The sequence below is a fragment of the Oncorhynchus gorbuscha genome, linkage group LG04 (assembly GCF_021184085.1).
Source record: "Oncorhynchus gorbuscha isolate QuinsamMale2020 ecotype Even-year linkage group LG04, OgorEven_v1.0, whole genome shotgun sequence".
Taxonomy (NCBI): Eukaryota; Metazoa; Chordata; class Actinopteri; order Salmoniformes; family Salmonidae; genus Oncorhynchus; species Oncorhynchus gorbuscha.
This window is the reverse complement of record NC_060176.1, coordinates 32,266,714-32,284,545: the sequence shown is the minus strand read 5'-3', so window position 1 is coordinate 32,284,545 and position 17,832 is coordinate 32,266,714. Positions and strand designations below refer to the sequence as shown.

Genomic DNA, 17,832 nt, shown 5'->3' with positions numbered 1-17,832 from the left:
GACAACCTCCCTATGCAACTGGATCTTGGACTTCCTAACGGGCCACCCCCAAGTGGTGAGGGGTAGGCAACATATCCTTTCAATACGGGGGCCCCTCAGGGGTGCATTCTTAGTCTCCTCCTGTACTTCTTGGTCATCCACGACTGCGTGGCCGTGCATGACCTCCAACACTATCATTAAGTTTGCTGAGTACACGATGCTGGTAGGCCTGACAGTGTGATGCCAGGACAACAACTTCTCCCCCAATGTCAGCAAGACCAAGGAACTGATCATGGGTTACAGGAAACAGAGGGCCAAGCACGCCCCCATTCACATTGACATGACTGTAGTGGAGTGGGTCAAGAGCTTCATGTTCCTTGGTGTCCACATCACTAACGATCTATCATGGTCCACACACACCAACGCAGTCATGAAGAGGGCACGGCAATGCCTCTTTCCCTATTACTGAACAGGAGAACTTGAGAACTCACATCACTGCTTGATCAGATTCAAATAAAAAAGTTATCCAATGCTGCGGAGGTGCAGCTTAAAGTTGTTTACCTGAGAGAGTCAATAAACGCAGAAGCATCTTCAGGTGTGTCGTTTTTTAGGCGATCCGTTGACCATAATCTTCAATGTGGCTGGGTACAGCAGTGGGTAGTCCATCTTCATTTTCTTGATTCGATCCTTCACCTCATCAAATGCCTTGCGTCTTCACCGCTGTGGAATAATCATTGAAGAATGAGACCCTTGGACCTTGACTACCATCAGAACCGATACGTCTGGACGCATCCATGAAGCGTTGCTTGTCGGTGAAGTTGTGGAACTTAACCTGTTGCGACGAGCCATCCCGGATCCGGGATCGTGAATACAGCCTCAAGCTCATTACCATAACGCAACGTTAACTATTCATGAAAATCGAAATGAAATGAAATCAATATGCTAGCTCTCAAGCTTAGATTTTTGTTAACAACACTGTCATCTCAGATTTTCAAAATATGCTTCTCAACCATTGCAAAACAAGCATTTGTGTAACACTACTGATAGCTTGTGTAGCATTTAGCGTATCATTTAGCGTTAGCATTCAGCAGGCAACATTTTCACAAAAACCAGAAAAACATTCAAATAAAATCATTTACATTTGAAGAACTTTGAAGAACTTCAGATGTTTTCAATGAGGAGACTCTCAGTTAGATTGCAAATGTTCAGTTTTACAAAAATATTATTTGTGTTGACAAATCGCTCCGTTTTCTCCATCACGTTTGTGTAAGAAAAAAAAGAAAAATTAAGTCATTAAAACGCAAACTTTTTTCCAAATTAACTCCATAATATCGACAGAAACATGGCAAACCGATGTTTAGAATCAATCCTCAAGGTGTTTTTCACATATCTATCGACGATAAATCCATCGTGGCAGTTGACTTTCTCTTCTGAAGAAATGGAACGCACATGGACCTAGAGATTACGCAATAATTTCGACACAGGACACCGGGCGGACCCCTGGTAAATGTCGTCTCTTATGGTCAATCTTCCAATGATATGCCTACAAATACGTCACAATGCTGCAGACATCTTGGACGAACGGCAGAGAGCTCAAGTTCATTCATGGCACATTCACAGCCATATAAGGAGACGATGGGAAACAGAGCCTCAAAAATTCTGCTCATTTCCTGTTTGAGGTTTCATCTTGGTTTCGCCTGTAGCATGAGTTCTGTGGCACTCACAGATAATATCTTTGCAGTTTCGAAAACGTCAGTGTTTTCTTTCCAAAGCTGCCAATTATATGCATAGTCGAGTATCTTTTCGTGACAAAATATTGTGCTTAATTTTTATCCAATAATGACATAGCGCCCCCATAGGTTGAAGAGGTTAATAACCACTGGCCGTGAGCGCTGGTTACTACTGGGTATCGGTGCTTGAGAGCGATGTGCTCTGTCCAGCTTCACAAGACCAGCCTTAGTGTCCATTTGTAGGTAGCCATAAAATATTTACTGAACGTGTCCCTTTAGAACATTCCGGGAGTCCCACAACACGGATATTGCATCTGCGTCCTCGATTATCCAAGTGGTCAATGTGCTCTGCTATTTTGCGCACCTGTTTCTCAAGTGCCTTTATCTTAGTGTCCATTGATGTAGTTGAAGTTTCCACAATAGCAATTCTTCCTTCCACCTCATCCACACGCTTGACAACCCTCTATAGTTCAGCTGAATGGCCTGCTATTGCTTCCAAGACCGTTCCTATCTTAACATCGATCACTTTAGTAATGTTATCCGTCATACTTTGAATCACCAGGTCCATTGTGCCTGGATCCGCAATGGTGTTAGCTTCGCTAAAGTTAGCTAGCTCCTCCCGCACATCTACAGGTGTGGTGGTTTTGGTCGAGTTCTTAGTAGTTCTGCTGGTCATGTTGCCGGAAATCTTTGAGAAATAGCCGTCAAGACTCATTGTAGGATAACTTATTTAGCAAATTCTACCACTTTTTCAAGCTAGAAAATGAATATAAATAGAGAAATTAACAAATGCCACGGGAGCTGGAACACAGTGTTCTCTCTCAGGCGCCATTTTATCCCCACTCCAGACATTGATTTTTCATTGAATCAATAAATGATTTTGATGTGTTCCATTGAAACATTAATACAGTACAGTATTTCTCACATGTTGGTATTTTTAGTTTATCTCTATAATTGTGTTGTTTATATTTCTTTTAAGTATTGTTTGTGCAGTGCCAGTAATTTTGGAGCCCACTGTAGACAGGTGTGTGTCTTTCCAAATCATGCCCAATCAATTGAATTTACCACAGGTGGACTCCAATCAAGTTGTAGAGACATCTCAGGATGTTCAATGGACATTTTGAGTTTCATAGCAAAGGGTCTGAATTTGCGAATAAATTAATTAAAAATCCTACAATGTGATTTTCTGGATTTTTTTTTCTCATTTTGTCTGTCATTGTTGAAGTGTACCTATGATGAAAATGACAGGCCTCTCTCATCTTTTTAAGTGGGAGAACTTGCACAATTGGTGGCTGACTAAATACTTTTTTGCCCCACTGTATGTAAATAAGGTATTTCTATTTATGATACATTTGCAAACATTAAAAAAAAACTGTTTTCGCTTTGTCAATATGCGGTATTGTGTGTAGATTGATGAGGATTTTTTATTTATTTAATACATTTTATTTAAGGTTGTAACGTAACATAATATAGAAAAAGGGAACGTCACTTCCATTGAATTCGGCTCCTCTCCTTGTTCGGGCAGCGTTCAGCGATCTACGTCACCGGCATTCTAGCCATCACCGCTCCATTTTCTATATATCCATTTGTCTTGTCTGGTTTTCATACACATCTGGTTTTCATTTCCCCAATCAATCTAATTGTATTTAACCCTATATTTTGTCATGTTTTGTCATTGATTATCATGCCTTGTCCCTGTTCTTCTCCTTCTATTCGTTTCCCTCTGCTGGTCTTATTAGGTTCTTTCCCTCTTTCTATCCCTCTCTCTCCCCCTCCCTCTCTCACTCTCCCGCTCTCTCTTCTCTCTATCGTTCCGTTCCTGCTCCCAGCTGTTCCTATTCCCCTAATCAATCATTTAGTCTTCCCACACCTGTTCCCGATCCTTTTCCCTGATTAGAGTCCCTATTTCTCTCCTTGTTATTCGTTTCTGCTCTGTCGGTTCCTTGTCTAGAATTCACCGTGCTGTGTTTGTGTATCGCCCTGTCGTGTCGTGTTTTCCTCAGATGCTGCGTGGTGAGCAGGTGTCTGAGTCTGTTTGGTTCAAGTGCCTTCCCGAGGCAACCTGCAGTTCACCTGCTGTTCAAGATCGAGTCTCCAGTTTGTCCTCGTCATTTCGAGTGAAAGTTGTGTTTTTTGATTGTATTTACTTTACTGGATTAAAGACTCTGTTTTCGCCAAGTCGCTTTTGGGTCCTCTTTCACCTGCATGACAGAAGGAACCGACCAAGGAATGGACCCAGCGACTTCAGACGCTCGTTACACTGCCGTCGTGATCCAAGGAGCCATGCTCGGCAGACACGAGCAGGAATTGTCTGCTGCTCGCCATGCCGTGGAGAACCTGGCCGCTCAGGTTTCCGACCTCTCTGGACAGTTCCAGAGTCTTCGTCTCGTGCCACCTGTTACTTCCTGGCCTGCCGAGCCTCCAGAACCTAGGGTTAATAACCCACCTTGCTACTCCGGGCAGCCCACTGAGTGCCGCTCCTTTCTCACGCAGTGTGAGATTGTGTTCTCTCTCCAACCCAACACATACTCTAGAGAGAGAGCTCGGGTTGCTTACGTCATTTCACTCCTTACTGGCCGGGCTCGAGAATGGGGCACAGCTATCTGGGAGGCAAGGGCTGATTGCTCTAACAAGTACCAGAACTTTAAAGAGGAGATGATTCGGGTTTTTGACCGTTCAGTTTTTGGTAGGGAGGCTTCTAGGGCCCTGGCTTCCCTATGCCAAGGTGAACGGTCCATAACGGATTATTCTATTGAGTTTCGCACTCTTGCTGCCTCTAGTGAGTGGAACGAGCCGGCGCTGCTCGCTCGTTTTCTGGAGGGACTCCACGCAGTGGTTAAGGATGAGATTCTCTCCCGGGAGGTTCCTTCAGATGTGGACTCTTTGATTGCTCTCGCCATCCGCATAGAACGACGGGTAGATCTTCGTCACCGGGCTCGTGGAAGAGAGCTCGCATCAACGGTGTTTCCCTGCTCCGCATCGCAACCATCTCCCTCCTCTGGCTCAGAGACTGAGCCCATGCAGCTGGGAGGGATTCGCATCTCGACTAAGGAGAGGGAACGGAGGATCACCAACCGCCTGTGCCTCTATTGCGGAGTTGCTGGACATTTTGTTAATTCATGTCCAGTAAAGCCAGAGCTCATCTGTAAGCGGAGGGCTACAGGTGAGCGCAACTACTCAAGTCTCTCCATCAAAATCCTGTACTACTTTGTCGGTCCATCTACGCTGGACCGGTTCGGGTGCTACATGTAGTGCCTTGATAGACTCTGGGGCTGAGGGTTGTTTCATGGACGAAGCATGGGTTCGGAAACATGACATTCCTTTCAGAGAGTTAGAGAAGCCTACGCCCATGTTCGCCTTAGATGGTAGTCATCTTCCCAGTATCAGATTTGAGACACTACCTTTAACCCTCACAGTATCTGGTAACCACAGTGAGACTATTTCTTTTTTGATTTTTCGTTCACCGTTTACACCTGTTGTTTTGGGTCATCCCTGGCTAGTATGTCATAATCCTTCTATTAATTGGTCTAGTAATTCTATCCTATCCTGGAACGTTTCTTGTCATGTGAAGTGTTTAATGTCTGCCATCCCTCCCGTTTCTTCTGTCCCTACTTCTCAGGAGGAACCTGGCGATTTGACAGGAGTGCCGGAGGAATATCATGATCTGCGCACGGTCTTCAGTCGGTCCCGAGCCAACTCCCTTCCTCCTCACCGGTCGTATGATTGTAGTATTGATCTCCTTCTGGGGACCACTCCTCCTCGGGGTAGACTATACTCTCTGTCGGCTCCCGAACGTAAGGCTCTCGAGGATTATTTGTCTGTGTCTCTTGACGCCGGTACCATAGTGCCTTCTTCCTCTCCGGCCGGGGCGGGGTTCTTTTTTGTTAAGAAGAAGGACGGTACTCTGCGCCCCTGCGTGAATTATCGAGGGCTGAATGACATAACGGTTAAGAATCGTTATCCGCTTCCCCTTATGTCATCAGCCTTCGAGATTCTGCAGGGAGCCAGGTGCTTTACTAAGTTGGACCTTCGTAACGCTTACCATCTCGTGCGCATCAGAGAGGGGGACGAGTGGAAAACGGCGTTTAACACTCCGTTAGGGCATTTTGAGTACCGGGTTCTGCCGTTTGGTCTCGCCAATGCGCCAGCTGTTTTTCAGGCATTAGTTAATGATGTTCTGAGAGACATGCTGAACATCTTTGTTTTTGTCTATCTTGACGATATCCTGATTTTTTCTCCGTCACTCGAGATTCATGTTCAGCACGTTCGACGTGTTCTACAGCGCCTTTTAGAGAATTGTCTCTACGTAAAGGCTGAGAAGTGCTCTTTTCATGTCTCCTCCGTTACTTTTCTCGGTTCCGTTATTTCCGCTGAAGGCATTCAGATGGATTCCGCTAAGGTCCAAGCTGTCAGTGATTGGCCCGTTCCAAGGTCACGTGTCGAGTTGCAGCGCTTTTTAGGTTTCGCTAATTTCTATCGGCGTTTCATTCGTAATTTCGGTCAAGTTGCTGCCCCTCTCACAGCTCTTACTTCTGTCAAGACGTGTTTTAAGTGGTCCGGTTCCGCCCAGGGAGCTTTTGATCTTCTAAAAGAACGTTTTACGTCCGCTCCTATCCTCGTTACTCCTGACGTCACTAGACAATTCATTGTCGAGGTTGACGCTTCAGAGGTAGGCGTGGGAGCCATTCTATCCCAGCGCTTCCAGTCTGACGATAAGGTTCATCCTTGCGCTTATTTTTCTCATCGCCTGTCGCCATCTGAGCGCAACTATGATGTGGGTAACCGTGAACTGCTCGCCATCCGCTTAGCCCTAGGCGAATGGCGACAGTGGTTGGAGGGGCGACCGTTCCTTTTGTCGTTTGGACAGACCATAAGAACCTTGAGTACATCCGTTCTGCCAAACGACTTAATGCCCGTCAAGCTCGTTGGGCGTTGTTTTTCGCTCGTTTCGAGTTTGTGATTTCTTACCGTCCGGGTAGCAAGAACACCAAGCCTGATGCCTTATCCCGTCTGTTTAGTTCTTCTGTGGCTTCTACTGATCCCGAGGGGATTCTTCCTTATGGGCGTGTTGTCGGGTTAACAGTCTGGGGAATTGAAAGACAGGTTAAGCAAGCACTCACGCACACTGCGTCGCCGCGCGCTTGTCCTAGTAACCTCCTTTTCGTTCCTGTTTCCACTCGTCTGGCTGTTCTTCAGTGGGCTCACTCTGCCAAGTTAGCTGGTCATCCCGGTGTTCGAGGCACTCTTGCGTCTATTCGCCAGCGCTTTTGGTGGCCGACTCAGGAGCGTGACACGCGCCGTTTCGTGGCTGCTTGTTTGGACTGCGCGCAGACTAAGTCGGGTAACTCTCCTCCTGCCGGTCGTCTCAGACCGCTCCCCATTCCTTCTCGACCATGGTCTCACATCGCCCTAGACTTCATTACCGGTCTGCCTTTGTCTGCGGGGAAGACTGTGATTCTTACGGTTGTCGATAGGTTCTCTAAGGCGGCACATTTCATTCCCCTCGCTAAACTTCCTTCCGCTAAGGAGACGGCACAAATCATTATCGAGAATGTATTCAGAATTCATGGCCTCCCGTTAGACGCCGTTTCAGACAGAGGCCCGCAATTCACGTCACAGTTTTGGAGGGAGTTCTGTCGTTTGATTGGTGCGTCCGTCAGTCTCTCTTCCGGGTTTCATCCCCAGTCTAACGGTCAAGCAGAGAGGGCCAATCAGACGATTGGTCGCATACTACGCAGCCTTTCTTTCAGAAACCCTGCGTCTTGGGCAGAACAGCTCCCCTGGGCAGAATACGCTCACAATTAGCTTCCTTCGTCTGCTACCGGGTTATCTCCGTTTCAGAGTAGTCTGGGTTACCAGCCTCCTCTGTTCTCATCCCAGCTTGCCGAGTCCAGCGTTCCCTCCGCTCAAGCGTTTGTCCAATGTTGTGAGCGCACCTGGAGGAGGGTGAGGTCTGCACTTTGCCGTTACAGGGCACAGACTGTGAGAGCCGCCAATAAACGCAGGATTAAGAGTCCAAGGTATTGTTGCGGCCAGAGAGTGTGGCTTTCCACTCGCAACCTTCCTCTTACGACAGCTTCTCGTAAGTTGACTCCGCGGTTCATTGGTCCGTTCCGTGTCTCCCAGGTCGTCAATCCTGTCGCTGTGCGACTGCTTCTTCCGCGACATCTTCGTCGCGTCCATCCTGTCTTCCATGTCTCCTGTGTCAAGCCCTTTCTTCGCACTCCCGTTCGTCTTCCCTCCCCCTCCCGTCCTTGTCGAGAGCGCACCTATTTACAAGGTACATAAGATCATGGACATGCGTTCTCGGGGACGGGGTCACCAATACTTAGTGGATTGGGAGGGTTACGGTCCTGAGGAGAGGAGTTGGGTTCCGTCTCGGGACGTGCTGGACCGTTCACTCATTGATGATTTCCTCCGTTGCCGCCAGGATTCCTCCTCGAGTGCGCCAGGAGGCGCTCGGTGAGTGGGGGGTACTGTCATGTTTTGTCATTGATTATCATGCCTTGTCCCTGTTCTTCTCCTTCTATTCGTTTCCCTCTGCTGGTCTTATTAGGTTCTTTCCCTCTTTCTATCCCTCTCTCTCCCCCTCCCTCTCTCACTCTCCCGCTCTCTCTTCTCTCTATCGTTCCGTTCCTGCTCCCAGCTGTTCCTATTCCCCTAATCAATCATTTAGTCTTCCCACACCTGTTCCCGATCCTTTTCCCTGATTAGAGTCCCTATTTCTCTCCTTGTTATTCGTTTCTGCTCTGTCGGTTCCTTGTCTAGAATTCACCGTGCTGTGTTTGTGTATCGCCCTGTCGTGTCGTGTTTTCCTCAGATGCTGCGTGGTGAGCAGGTGTCTGAGTCTGTTTGGTTCAAGTGCCTTCCCGAGGCAACCTGCTGTTCACCTGCTGTTCAAGATCGAGTCTCCAGTTTGTCCTCGTCATTTCGAGTGAAAGTTGTGTTTTTTGATTGTATTTACTTTACTGGATTAAAGACTGTTTTCGCCAAGTCGCTTTTGGGTCCTCTTTCACCTGCATGACATATTTCCCATCATGTGTTGTGTGTAATTGTTTTCATGTCATACGATGGTCTTTAGCGCTTTACTTTATTGTCCCGTGTTTTTGAGCGCGTTTGTTTTGTTGTGCTCCTGTTTTGGAACTTTAATAAAGTGCGCTTTATTTATAATACTCTGCTCTCCTGCACCTGACTTCACCTTTAGACACATCTTGACAGGGTAGGGGTCTGAATACTTTCCGAATGCACTTTATAGCAAATAACAATCTGTAACAATGTGTATCTTGATTCTCTGAAACTCCCTGTCTCACCCACAGGAAATGGAGCGGTTGAAAGAGGAAGTGGAGAACGCTAACGAGCTGCTAGAGCAGAGACACTCCTTGACACAGAAACTACAGGTGAGTACATTGTACCAGTTGCTTTAGACTTTTGTATTTGTATTTATTATGGATCCCCATTAGCTGCTGCCAAGGCAGCAGCTACTCTTCATGGGGTCCAGCAAAATGAAGGCAGTTATACAATTTTTAAAACATTACAATACATTCACAACAGATTTCACAACACAAGTTGCGGATGATGGATGATAATTATTTGGAAAAATAGTAACTTTTCAATCGAACTGTTAGGAACACAACAGCACCAATGTGCATTTGTTTATGTTTCACATCAGTAAGCAGCCCATAACACCCTGGACCAGAGCTAGCTGTTGCTAATTTAACAAGTTTTGAAAACACATCTTTGTGCTGTCTATCTATGTGGATACACTAAACTACCCCATATATAATAATCATTACAACTCTCTCTACCTATCTTCTGATTTGCACAGTATGTTTTATTTTTAATTAGGGATCAATTCAATCCGTAGCGTGTAAGACCTGCGTTGTTGCATGATTGCCATACAAAGGCATGTTTACTGCGTTTGCAGAGACTGCATTCACGGTAACCGCTGCATATGTCAGCTCAATCGAAAAATGACCTTTAAATTTCAACCGTATGATGCGGATCTTCAGCGCTACGGATTGAATCGAGCCCTTAACCTATATTGTAACAGTATTCCCATTGAGACCAAGGTCTCTTTTGCAAGGGATCCCTGCATCTCAACAATTACATAATCAAGGCAGTATAGGAGCATAGAAAATACAAAATACAAAAATCTGAATTGCCCAAAGGGCACCAATGCATCCAACTGTAAAGTAACAGAGTTGACCGTAACAGGGTTGAACATTTCAGCAATTGAATACAGGGTTCACAAAAACAATGTATATGTTCAAACATTTTTAGCCTGTCTATCTATGGGTAACAGGGTTGACGTGTTATGCTCAACCCACTCACAAAACATAAGGAAAAGAGAAGAACCAGCCCACCTGCTTTTACAATATGATTTGAATTTTAAATTCCATTTTAAAAATGAATAGTTTCATATTAAAATGAGAGTTCAGTTCACGTAACAAGGTTGACCTTAAAATTAAGGACAGACGTAAATGAATCACTAACCACATGAAATAAATCATAATCTTCAGAAATGACTGTCAAAGAAACAAATAATTAGTGCTTTAACATGGAGAAATATTGTGGTTAAGTGGGTTAAAATCTTCTTATAAGTCACAAACGAGAATTGCACAGAGGGACTTGGCACTTTAGGAAGTCTTTTCATATAAAAAATCTTGATTTATTGACTCATGTGGTCTATATTAAAAGGCATTTAATTTAATATAACAGGCGTTTAAAAATCAATATTGGTGCATGTCTACTTAAAATATCAAAGGGACGCAAAAAGCACTATTTTTGTGGAATGACCCTTTTATCTAATGTAACAGACGGAATTTCAAGTATTAGCCATCCCTGTGACTGCGTATGGTATCTCGAGCGTTAGTAGTAGCAATGTTAGTAGTAGCAATGTTAAGTAATGCAGGAGTTTTTGCAAAAAGGCTTTATAAATTAACAGGATGCAAAGTTTTCACCTATGCAACATCAAACAGGACTATCCTACTTTATGATAAAGGAAGCAGTGATTAGTGCAAAACCTTTCACCCATGATAAAAACAAAGTGCACTGTGGTAAACTGCAGTTCATTCAAATGTGAGTTCATACAACCTTTGATTGGCTGTAAATTGCTACTGATCTGATTGGTCATCTACTCATTCTCCCCTGTGAGTCGAGAAGCAAGTGCAGGTGAAACAATTAATAAAAAAACATGAAACAAGACAGCGTGACAGTGGCGAGATAACAGGAAACAATACCAACTGGGGAATTAACATAATGGAGGGACATATAAAGGGAGGTAATGAAGACGGTAATGGTGTCTAGGTGTGAATTATGATGATCTGCAGGTACGCATAATGAAGGATGCCAGGTGTGCATGATGATGAATCCCAGGACCAGTGTGTCGTGTGCCGGAGTAGATGTGACAAGCTCTTTTTTAATATTAATATTATCCATATAAAGTACCGTTTAGGAATCTGTATGAACACATCTTTGCCACAACAATAGGCTACCTGGTGATTTCGTTGATCATTTTTATATTTCAGATAGGCCTAGGTGTTTGGGTCGGTTATAATGTTATACCTCAGTGGTACTGGCTATATGTCTAAAGTTAGCTGTAACAATGCAGTACTTTCAATACTTATGGGATGACGATGTAACATATTCTGGCAAATTAATTATATATTTGTGAGGAACAAAAAGGCTAGAGACATATCATGCTTTCCATCTGATCCTGCAACCTCCGCTGCATAAATGTAGGCCTTATGTGACCAACTGGCTTGATTTGGTCTTATGTAGCAAAATTTGAAATTGTGTTTTTTTTTTACATGGGATAAAGGTGGAAACTCAGAGCTAGAAAATGATATATCATACATACACTACAATGGAGGAACAATGGGAAAGTAAAGTCTGCTTTGAAAGTTGATTAACTTGTAACCTCACTTTTGAGAAAATGGCCCTTAAATGTTTTGGTAAACCTACTGGAGAACTCTTCTTTGTCTACACCCATTCAGCATCGTTCACACCCTCTTAAGCCTTAGCCCCACCCATCTCTTTAAGGATTCAAATCTTTTTTATATATATTTTTTATTTCACCTTTATTTAACCAGATAGGCTAGTTGAGAACAAGTTCTCATTTGCAACTGTGACCTGGCCAAGATAAAGCAAAGCAGTTCGACACATACAACAACAGAGAGTTACACATGGAATAAACAAGCATACAATCAATAATACAGTAGAAAAATCTATAAAAAGCATGTGCAAGTGAGGTAGGATAAGAGAGGTAAAGGCAATAAATAGGCCATGGTGGCGAAGTAATTACGATATAGCAATTACACACTGGAATGGTAGGGTGTGCAGAAGATGAATGTGCAAGTAGAGATAATGGGGTGCAAAGGAGCAAGATAAATAAATACAGTATGGGGATGAGGTAGATTGGATGGGCTATTTACAGATGAGCTATGTACAGGTGCAGTAATCTGTGAGCTGCTGTGACAGCTGGTGCTTAAATCTAGTGAGGGAGGTAAGAGTCTCCACCTTCAGAGATTTTTGCAGTTTGTTCCAGTTATTGGCCGCAGAGAACTGGAAGGAGAGGCGGTCAAAGGAATAATTGGCTTTGGGGGTGACCAGTGAGATATACCTGCTGGATCGCGTGCTATGGGTGGGTGCTGCTATGGTGACCAGTGAGCTGAGATAAGGTGGTGCTTTACCTAGCAGAGACTTGTAGATTACCTTGAGCCAGTGGGTTTGGCGACGAGTATGAAGCGAGGGCCAGCCAACGAGAGAATACAGGTTGCAGTGGTGGGTAATATATGGGGCTTTGGTGTCATGTTTTGTCTTAGATTGTCTTGTCATTTTGCTTTTCCCTCTGTTCGTTTTCCCCCTGCTGGTCTTTTTAGGTTCGTTCCCCTTTTTCTCTCTCTCTTCCTCTCTCTCTTCTCTCTATCGTTCCGTTCCTGCTCCCAGCTGTTCCTATTCCCCTAATCAATCATTTAGTCTTCCCACACCTGTTCCCTATCTTTTTCCCTGATTAGAGTCCCTATTTCTCCCCTTGTTTTCCGTTTCTGCCCTGTCGGATCCTTGTCTATTGTTCACCGTGCTGTGTCTGTGTATCGCCCTGTCGTGTCGTGTTTCCCTCAGATGCTGCGTGGTGAGCAGGTGTCTGAGTCTGCTACGTTCAAGTGCCTTCCCGAGGCAACCTGCAGTTCTTGATCGAGTCTCCAGTCTGTTCTCGTCATTACGAGTGGAATTATGTCTTATGATTGTAGATTTACTTTACTGGATTAAAGACTCTGTTTTCGCCAAGTCGCTTTTGGGTCCTCATTCACCTGCATGACATTTGGTGACAAAATGGATGGCACTGTGATAGACTGCATCCAATTTGTTGAGTAGAGTGTTGACGGCTATTTTGTAAATGACATTGCCGAAGTCGAGGATCGGTAGGATGGTCAGTTTTACAAGGGTATGTTTGTCGGCATGAGTGAACGATGCTTTGTTGCGATATAGGAAGCCGATTCTAGATTTAAATTTGGATTGGCGATGTTTAACGTGAGTCTGGAAGAAGAGTTTACAGTCTATCCAGACACCTAGGTATTTGTAGTGGTCCACATATTCTAAGTCAGAACCGGTCAGAGTAGTGATGCTGGACGGCCGGGCAGGTGCGGGCAGCGAACGGTTGAAGAGCCTGCATTTAGTTTTACTTGCATTTAAGAGCGGTTGGAGGCCACGGAAGGAGAGTTGTAATGGCATTGAAGCTCATCTGGAGGTTAGTTAACACAGTGTGCAAAGAAGGGTCAGAGCTATACAGATTGGTGTCGTCTGCATGGAGGTGGATGAAATAGTCACCAGCAGCGAGAGCGACATCATGGATATAAACAGAGAAGTGAGTCTGCCCAAAAATTAAACCCTGTGGCACCCCCAGAGAGACTGCTAGAGGTCCGGACAACAGGCCCTCCGATTTGACATACTGAACTTTATCGGAGAAGTAGTTGGTGAACCAAGCGAGACAATCATTTGAGAAACCAAGGCTGTTGAGTCTGCCAATAAGAATGTTGCAATTGACAGAGTCGAAAGCCTTAGCCATGTCGATGAATATGGCTGCACAGTAATGTCTCTTATCGATGGCGGTTATGATATCGTTTAGGATCTTGAGCGTGGCTGAGGTGCTCCCATGACCAGCTTTGAAACCAGATTGCATAGCGGAGAATGTATGGTGAGATTCGAAATGGTCGGTAATCTGTTTGTTAACTTACCTTTCAAAGACCTTAGAAAGGCAGGGTAGAATAGATATAGGTCTGAAGCAGTTTGGGTCTAGATTGTCTTCCCCTTTGAAGAGGGGTATGACCGTGACAGCTTTCCAATCTATGGGAATCTCAGACAATGCAAAAGAGAGGTTGAACAGGCTAGTAATAGGGGTTGCAACAATTTTGGGCAGATCACTTTACAAAGAGAGGGTCCAGATTGTCTAGCCCGGCTGATTTGTAGGGGTCCAGATTTTGCAGCTCTTTCAGAACATCAGCTATCTGGATTTCGGTGAAGGAGAAGTGGGGGAGGTTTGGGCAAGTTGCTGTGGGGAGTGCAGGGCTGTTGACCGGGGTAGGGGTAGCCAGGTGGAAAGCATGGCCAGCCGTAGAGAAATGCTTCTTGAAATTCTAAATTATTGTGGATTTATCGGTAGTGACAGTATTTCCTAGCCTCAGTGCAGTGGGCAGCTGGTAGGAGGTGCTCTTGTTCTCCATGGACTTTACAGTGTCCCAGAACTTTTTTGAGTTTGTACTACAGGACGCAAATCTCTTTTTGAAATAGATAGCCTTAGCTTTCCTAACTGCCTGTGTATATTGGTTCCTAACTTCCCTGAAAAGTTGCATATCACGGGGGCTATTCGATGCTAATGCAGAACGCCACAGGGTGCTTTTGTGCTGGTCAAGGGCAGACAGGTCTGGAGTGAACCAAGTGCTATACCTGTTCCTGGTTCTATTTTTTTTGAATGGAGCATGCTTATTTAAGATGGTGAGGAAAGCATTTTTAAAGAATAACCAGGCATCCTCTACTGACGGGATGAGGTCAATGTCATTCCAGGATACCCCGGCCAGGTCGATTAGAAAGGCCTGTCCGCTGAAGCGTTTTAGGGAGCGTTTGACAGTGATGAGTGGTGGACGTTTGACCGCAGACCCATTACGAATGCAGGCAATGAGGCAGTGATCACTGAGATCTTGGTGGAAAACAGCAGAGGTTTATTTGGAGGGCAAGTTAGGATGATATCTATGAGGGTGCCCGTGTTTACGGATTTGGGGTTGTACCTGGTAGGTTCATTGCTCATTTATGTGAGATTGAGGGCATCAAGTTTAGATTGTAGGATGGCCGGGGTGTTAAGCATGTCCCAGTTTAGGTCACCTAGCAGCATGAACTCAGAAGACAGATGGGGGGCAATCAATTCACATAGGGTGTCCAGGACACAGCTGGGGGCAGAGAGTGGTCTATAGCAAGCGGAAACGATGAGAGACTTGTTTCTGGAAACATTTTTAGAAGAAGAAGCTCAAATAGGTTTGGTATAGACCTGGATAGGAAGACAGAACTCTGTAGGCTATCGCTGCAGTAGATTGCAATGCCGCCCCCTTTGGCAGTTCTATCTTGGCGGAAAATGTTATAGTTAGGGATGGAAATTTCAGGGGTTTTGATGGTTTTCCTAAGCCAGGATTCAGACACGGCTAAGACATCTGGGTTGGTAGAATGTGCTGAAGCAGTGAATAAAGCAAACTTCTGTGAGTCCATGTAATGTCAGGCTATGTACTAAACAACCAAAGATTTAAAGACTATAGGCTGGTTTATAAATTCAGCAAAAAAAGAAATGGCCCTTTTTCAAGAACCTGTCTTTTAAAAGATCATTTGTAAAAATCCAAAGCACTTCACAGATCATCTAAAGGGTTTATACACTGTTTCCCATGCTTGTTCAATGAAACATTAACAATTAATGAACATGCACTTTTGGAAAGGTCGTTAAGACACGAACAGCTTACAGATGGTAGGCAATTTAGGTCACAGTTATGAAGAGAGGCCTTTCTACTGACTTTGAAAATCACCAAAAGAAAGATGCCCAGGTTCCCTGCTCATCTGCATGAACATGCCTTAGGCATGCTGCAAGTAGGCATATGGACTGCAGGGCCAATAAATTGCAATGTCCGTACTGTGAGATGCCTAAGACAGCGCTACAGGGAGACAGGATGGACAGCTGATTGTCCTTGCAGTGGCAGACCACGTGTAGCAACACCTGCACAGGATCGTTACATCCGAACATCACACCTGCGGGACAGGTACAGGATGGCAACAACAACTTCCCGAGTTACACCAGGAACGCACAATCCCTCCATCAGTGCTCAGACTGTCCGCAATAGGCTGAGAGTGGCTGGACTGAGGGCTTGTAGGCCTGTTGTAAGGCAGGTCCTCACCAGACATCACTGGCAACAACGTCACCTATGGGCACAAACCCTCCGTTGCTGGACCAGACAGGACTGTGCTCTTCACTGACGAGTTGCGGTTTTGTCTCACCAGGGATGATGGTCGGATTTGCGTTTATCATCGAAGGAATGAGCGTGACACCGAGGCCTGTACACTGGAGAGGGATCCATTTGGAGGGTCCGTCATGGTCTGGGGCGGTGTGTCACAGCATAATTGGACTGAGCTTGTTGTCATTGCAGGTAATCTCATCACTATGTGTTACTGGGAAGACATCCTCCTCCCTCAGGTACCCTTCCTGCAGGCTCATCCTGACATGACCCCCCAGCATGATAATGCCATCAGCCATACTGCTCGTTTGTGCGTGATTTCCTGCAAGACAAAAATGTCAGTGTTCTGCCATGGCCAGCGAAGAGCCAGGATCTCAATCCCATTGAGCACATCTGGGACCTGTTGGATCGGAGGGTGAGGGCTAGGGCCATTCCCCCAGAAATGTCCGGGAACTTGCAGGTGCCTTGGTGGAAGAGTGGGGTAACATCTCACAGCAAGAACTGGCAAATCTGGTGCAGTCCATGAGGAGGAGATGCACTGCAGTACTTAATGCAGCTGGTGGCCACACCAGATACTGACTGTTACTTTTTAATGCGTCCCTTTGTTCAGGGACGCATTACTCAGTCACATGTCTGGAACTTGTTCAGTTTATGTCTCAGTTGTTGAATCCTGTTATGTTCATACAAATATTTACACATGTTAAGTTTGCTGAAAACGCAGTTGACAGTGAGAGGATGTTTTTTTCTGAGTTTAGTTGTCGCAGTGACATCATGAACATTGTCATCCGCCTTCAAATTGGTTGTTGTCGTTATGAAAAAGTAGAATCACAGAAAATACAGGCTTCATGACATCAGCAGCCTAGTGTACAAAATAGCATAACTGTAACGGCGTTCTTCGTTTGTCGAAAGAGAGTCGGACCGAAATGCAGCGTGGTTGTTACTCATGTTCTTTAATGAATGAATCGCGATACATGAAATAACTGATACAAATACAAAACAACAAACTGAACGTGAAAACTAATTACAGCCTATCTGGTGAACACTACACAGAGACAGGAACAATCACCCACGAAATACAAAGTGAAACCCAGGCTACCTAAATACGGTTCCCCATCAGAGACAACAAGAATCACCTGACTCTGATTGAGAACCACCTCAGGCAGCCAAGCCTATACTAGACACACCCCTAATCAACCACAATCCCAATGCCTACAAAAAACCAATACGACAATACAATATCCCCATGTCACACCCTGGCCTGAACAAATAATTAAAGAAAACACAAAATACTAAGACCAAGGCGTGACAATAACTAGTGTATTTTAACACCAATAAACCCAACCGTTTAAAAATTAATTTAGTATATGTCAATCTAGCAAACTAGGCAACTAAATGTAACTTTCTAAACATTGTTTTGCGAGTAAAATGGTCAGAGTGAGGTGTTCTCTCAGTTGTATCTGGAAGTTGCCTAATCATTGGCCAGAGCATCCAGTGTCACTCTGAACACTCCGAGAGCGAAATTGAATGTAAATTTACAAATGGACAATCTGACAATGCTCTGAATTTACGAATGCCCAGAGCACACACTGGCACTGCAGTTTGAATTGATGAACACACCCGTTATATCCTAATTTGACTTT

General features: G+C 44.9%; 1 protein-coding gene across 2 annotated transcripts in view; it reads left to right on the top strand.

Annotated features, from left to right (window-relative positions):
• The window catches only part of homer1b (homer scaffold protein 1b), a 125,297-nt gene that overhangs the window by 100,544 nt on the left and 6,921 nt on the right, over positions 1-17,832 (top strand). For both annotated transcript variants that reach the window (XM_046346508.1, XM_046346507.1), the window contains one exon: positions 9,026-9,106. In XM_046346508.1, the coding sequence (XP_046202464.1) occupies positions 9,026-9,106 (81 nt within the window). The remainder of the gene's footprint in view (positions 1-9,025; positions 9,107-17,832) is intronic.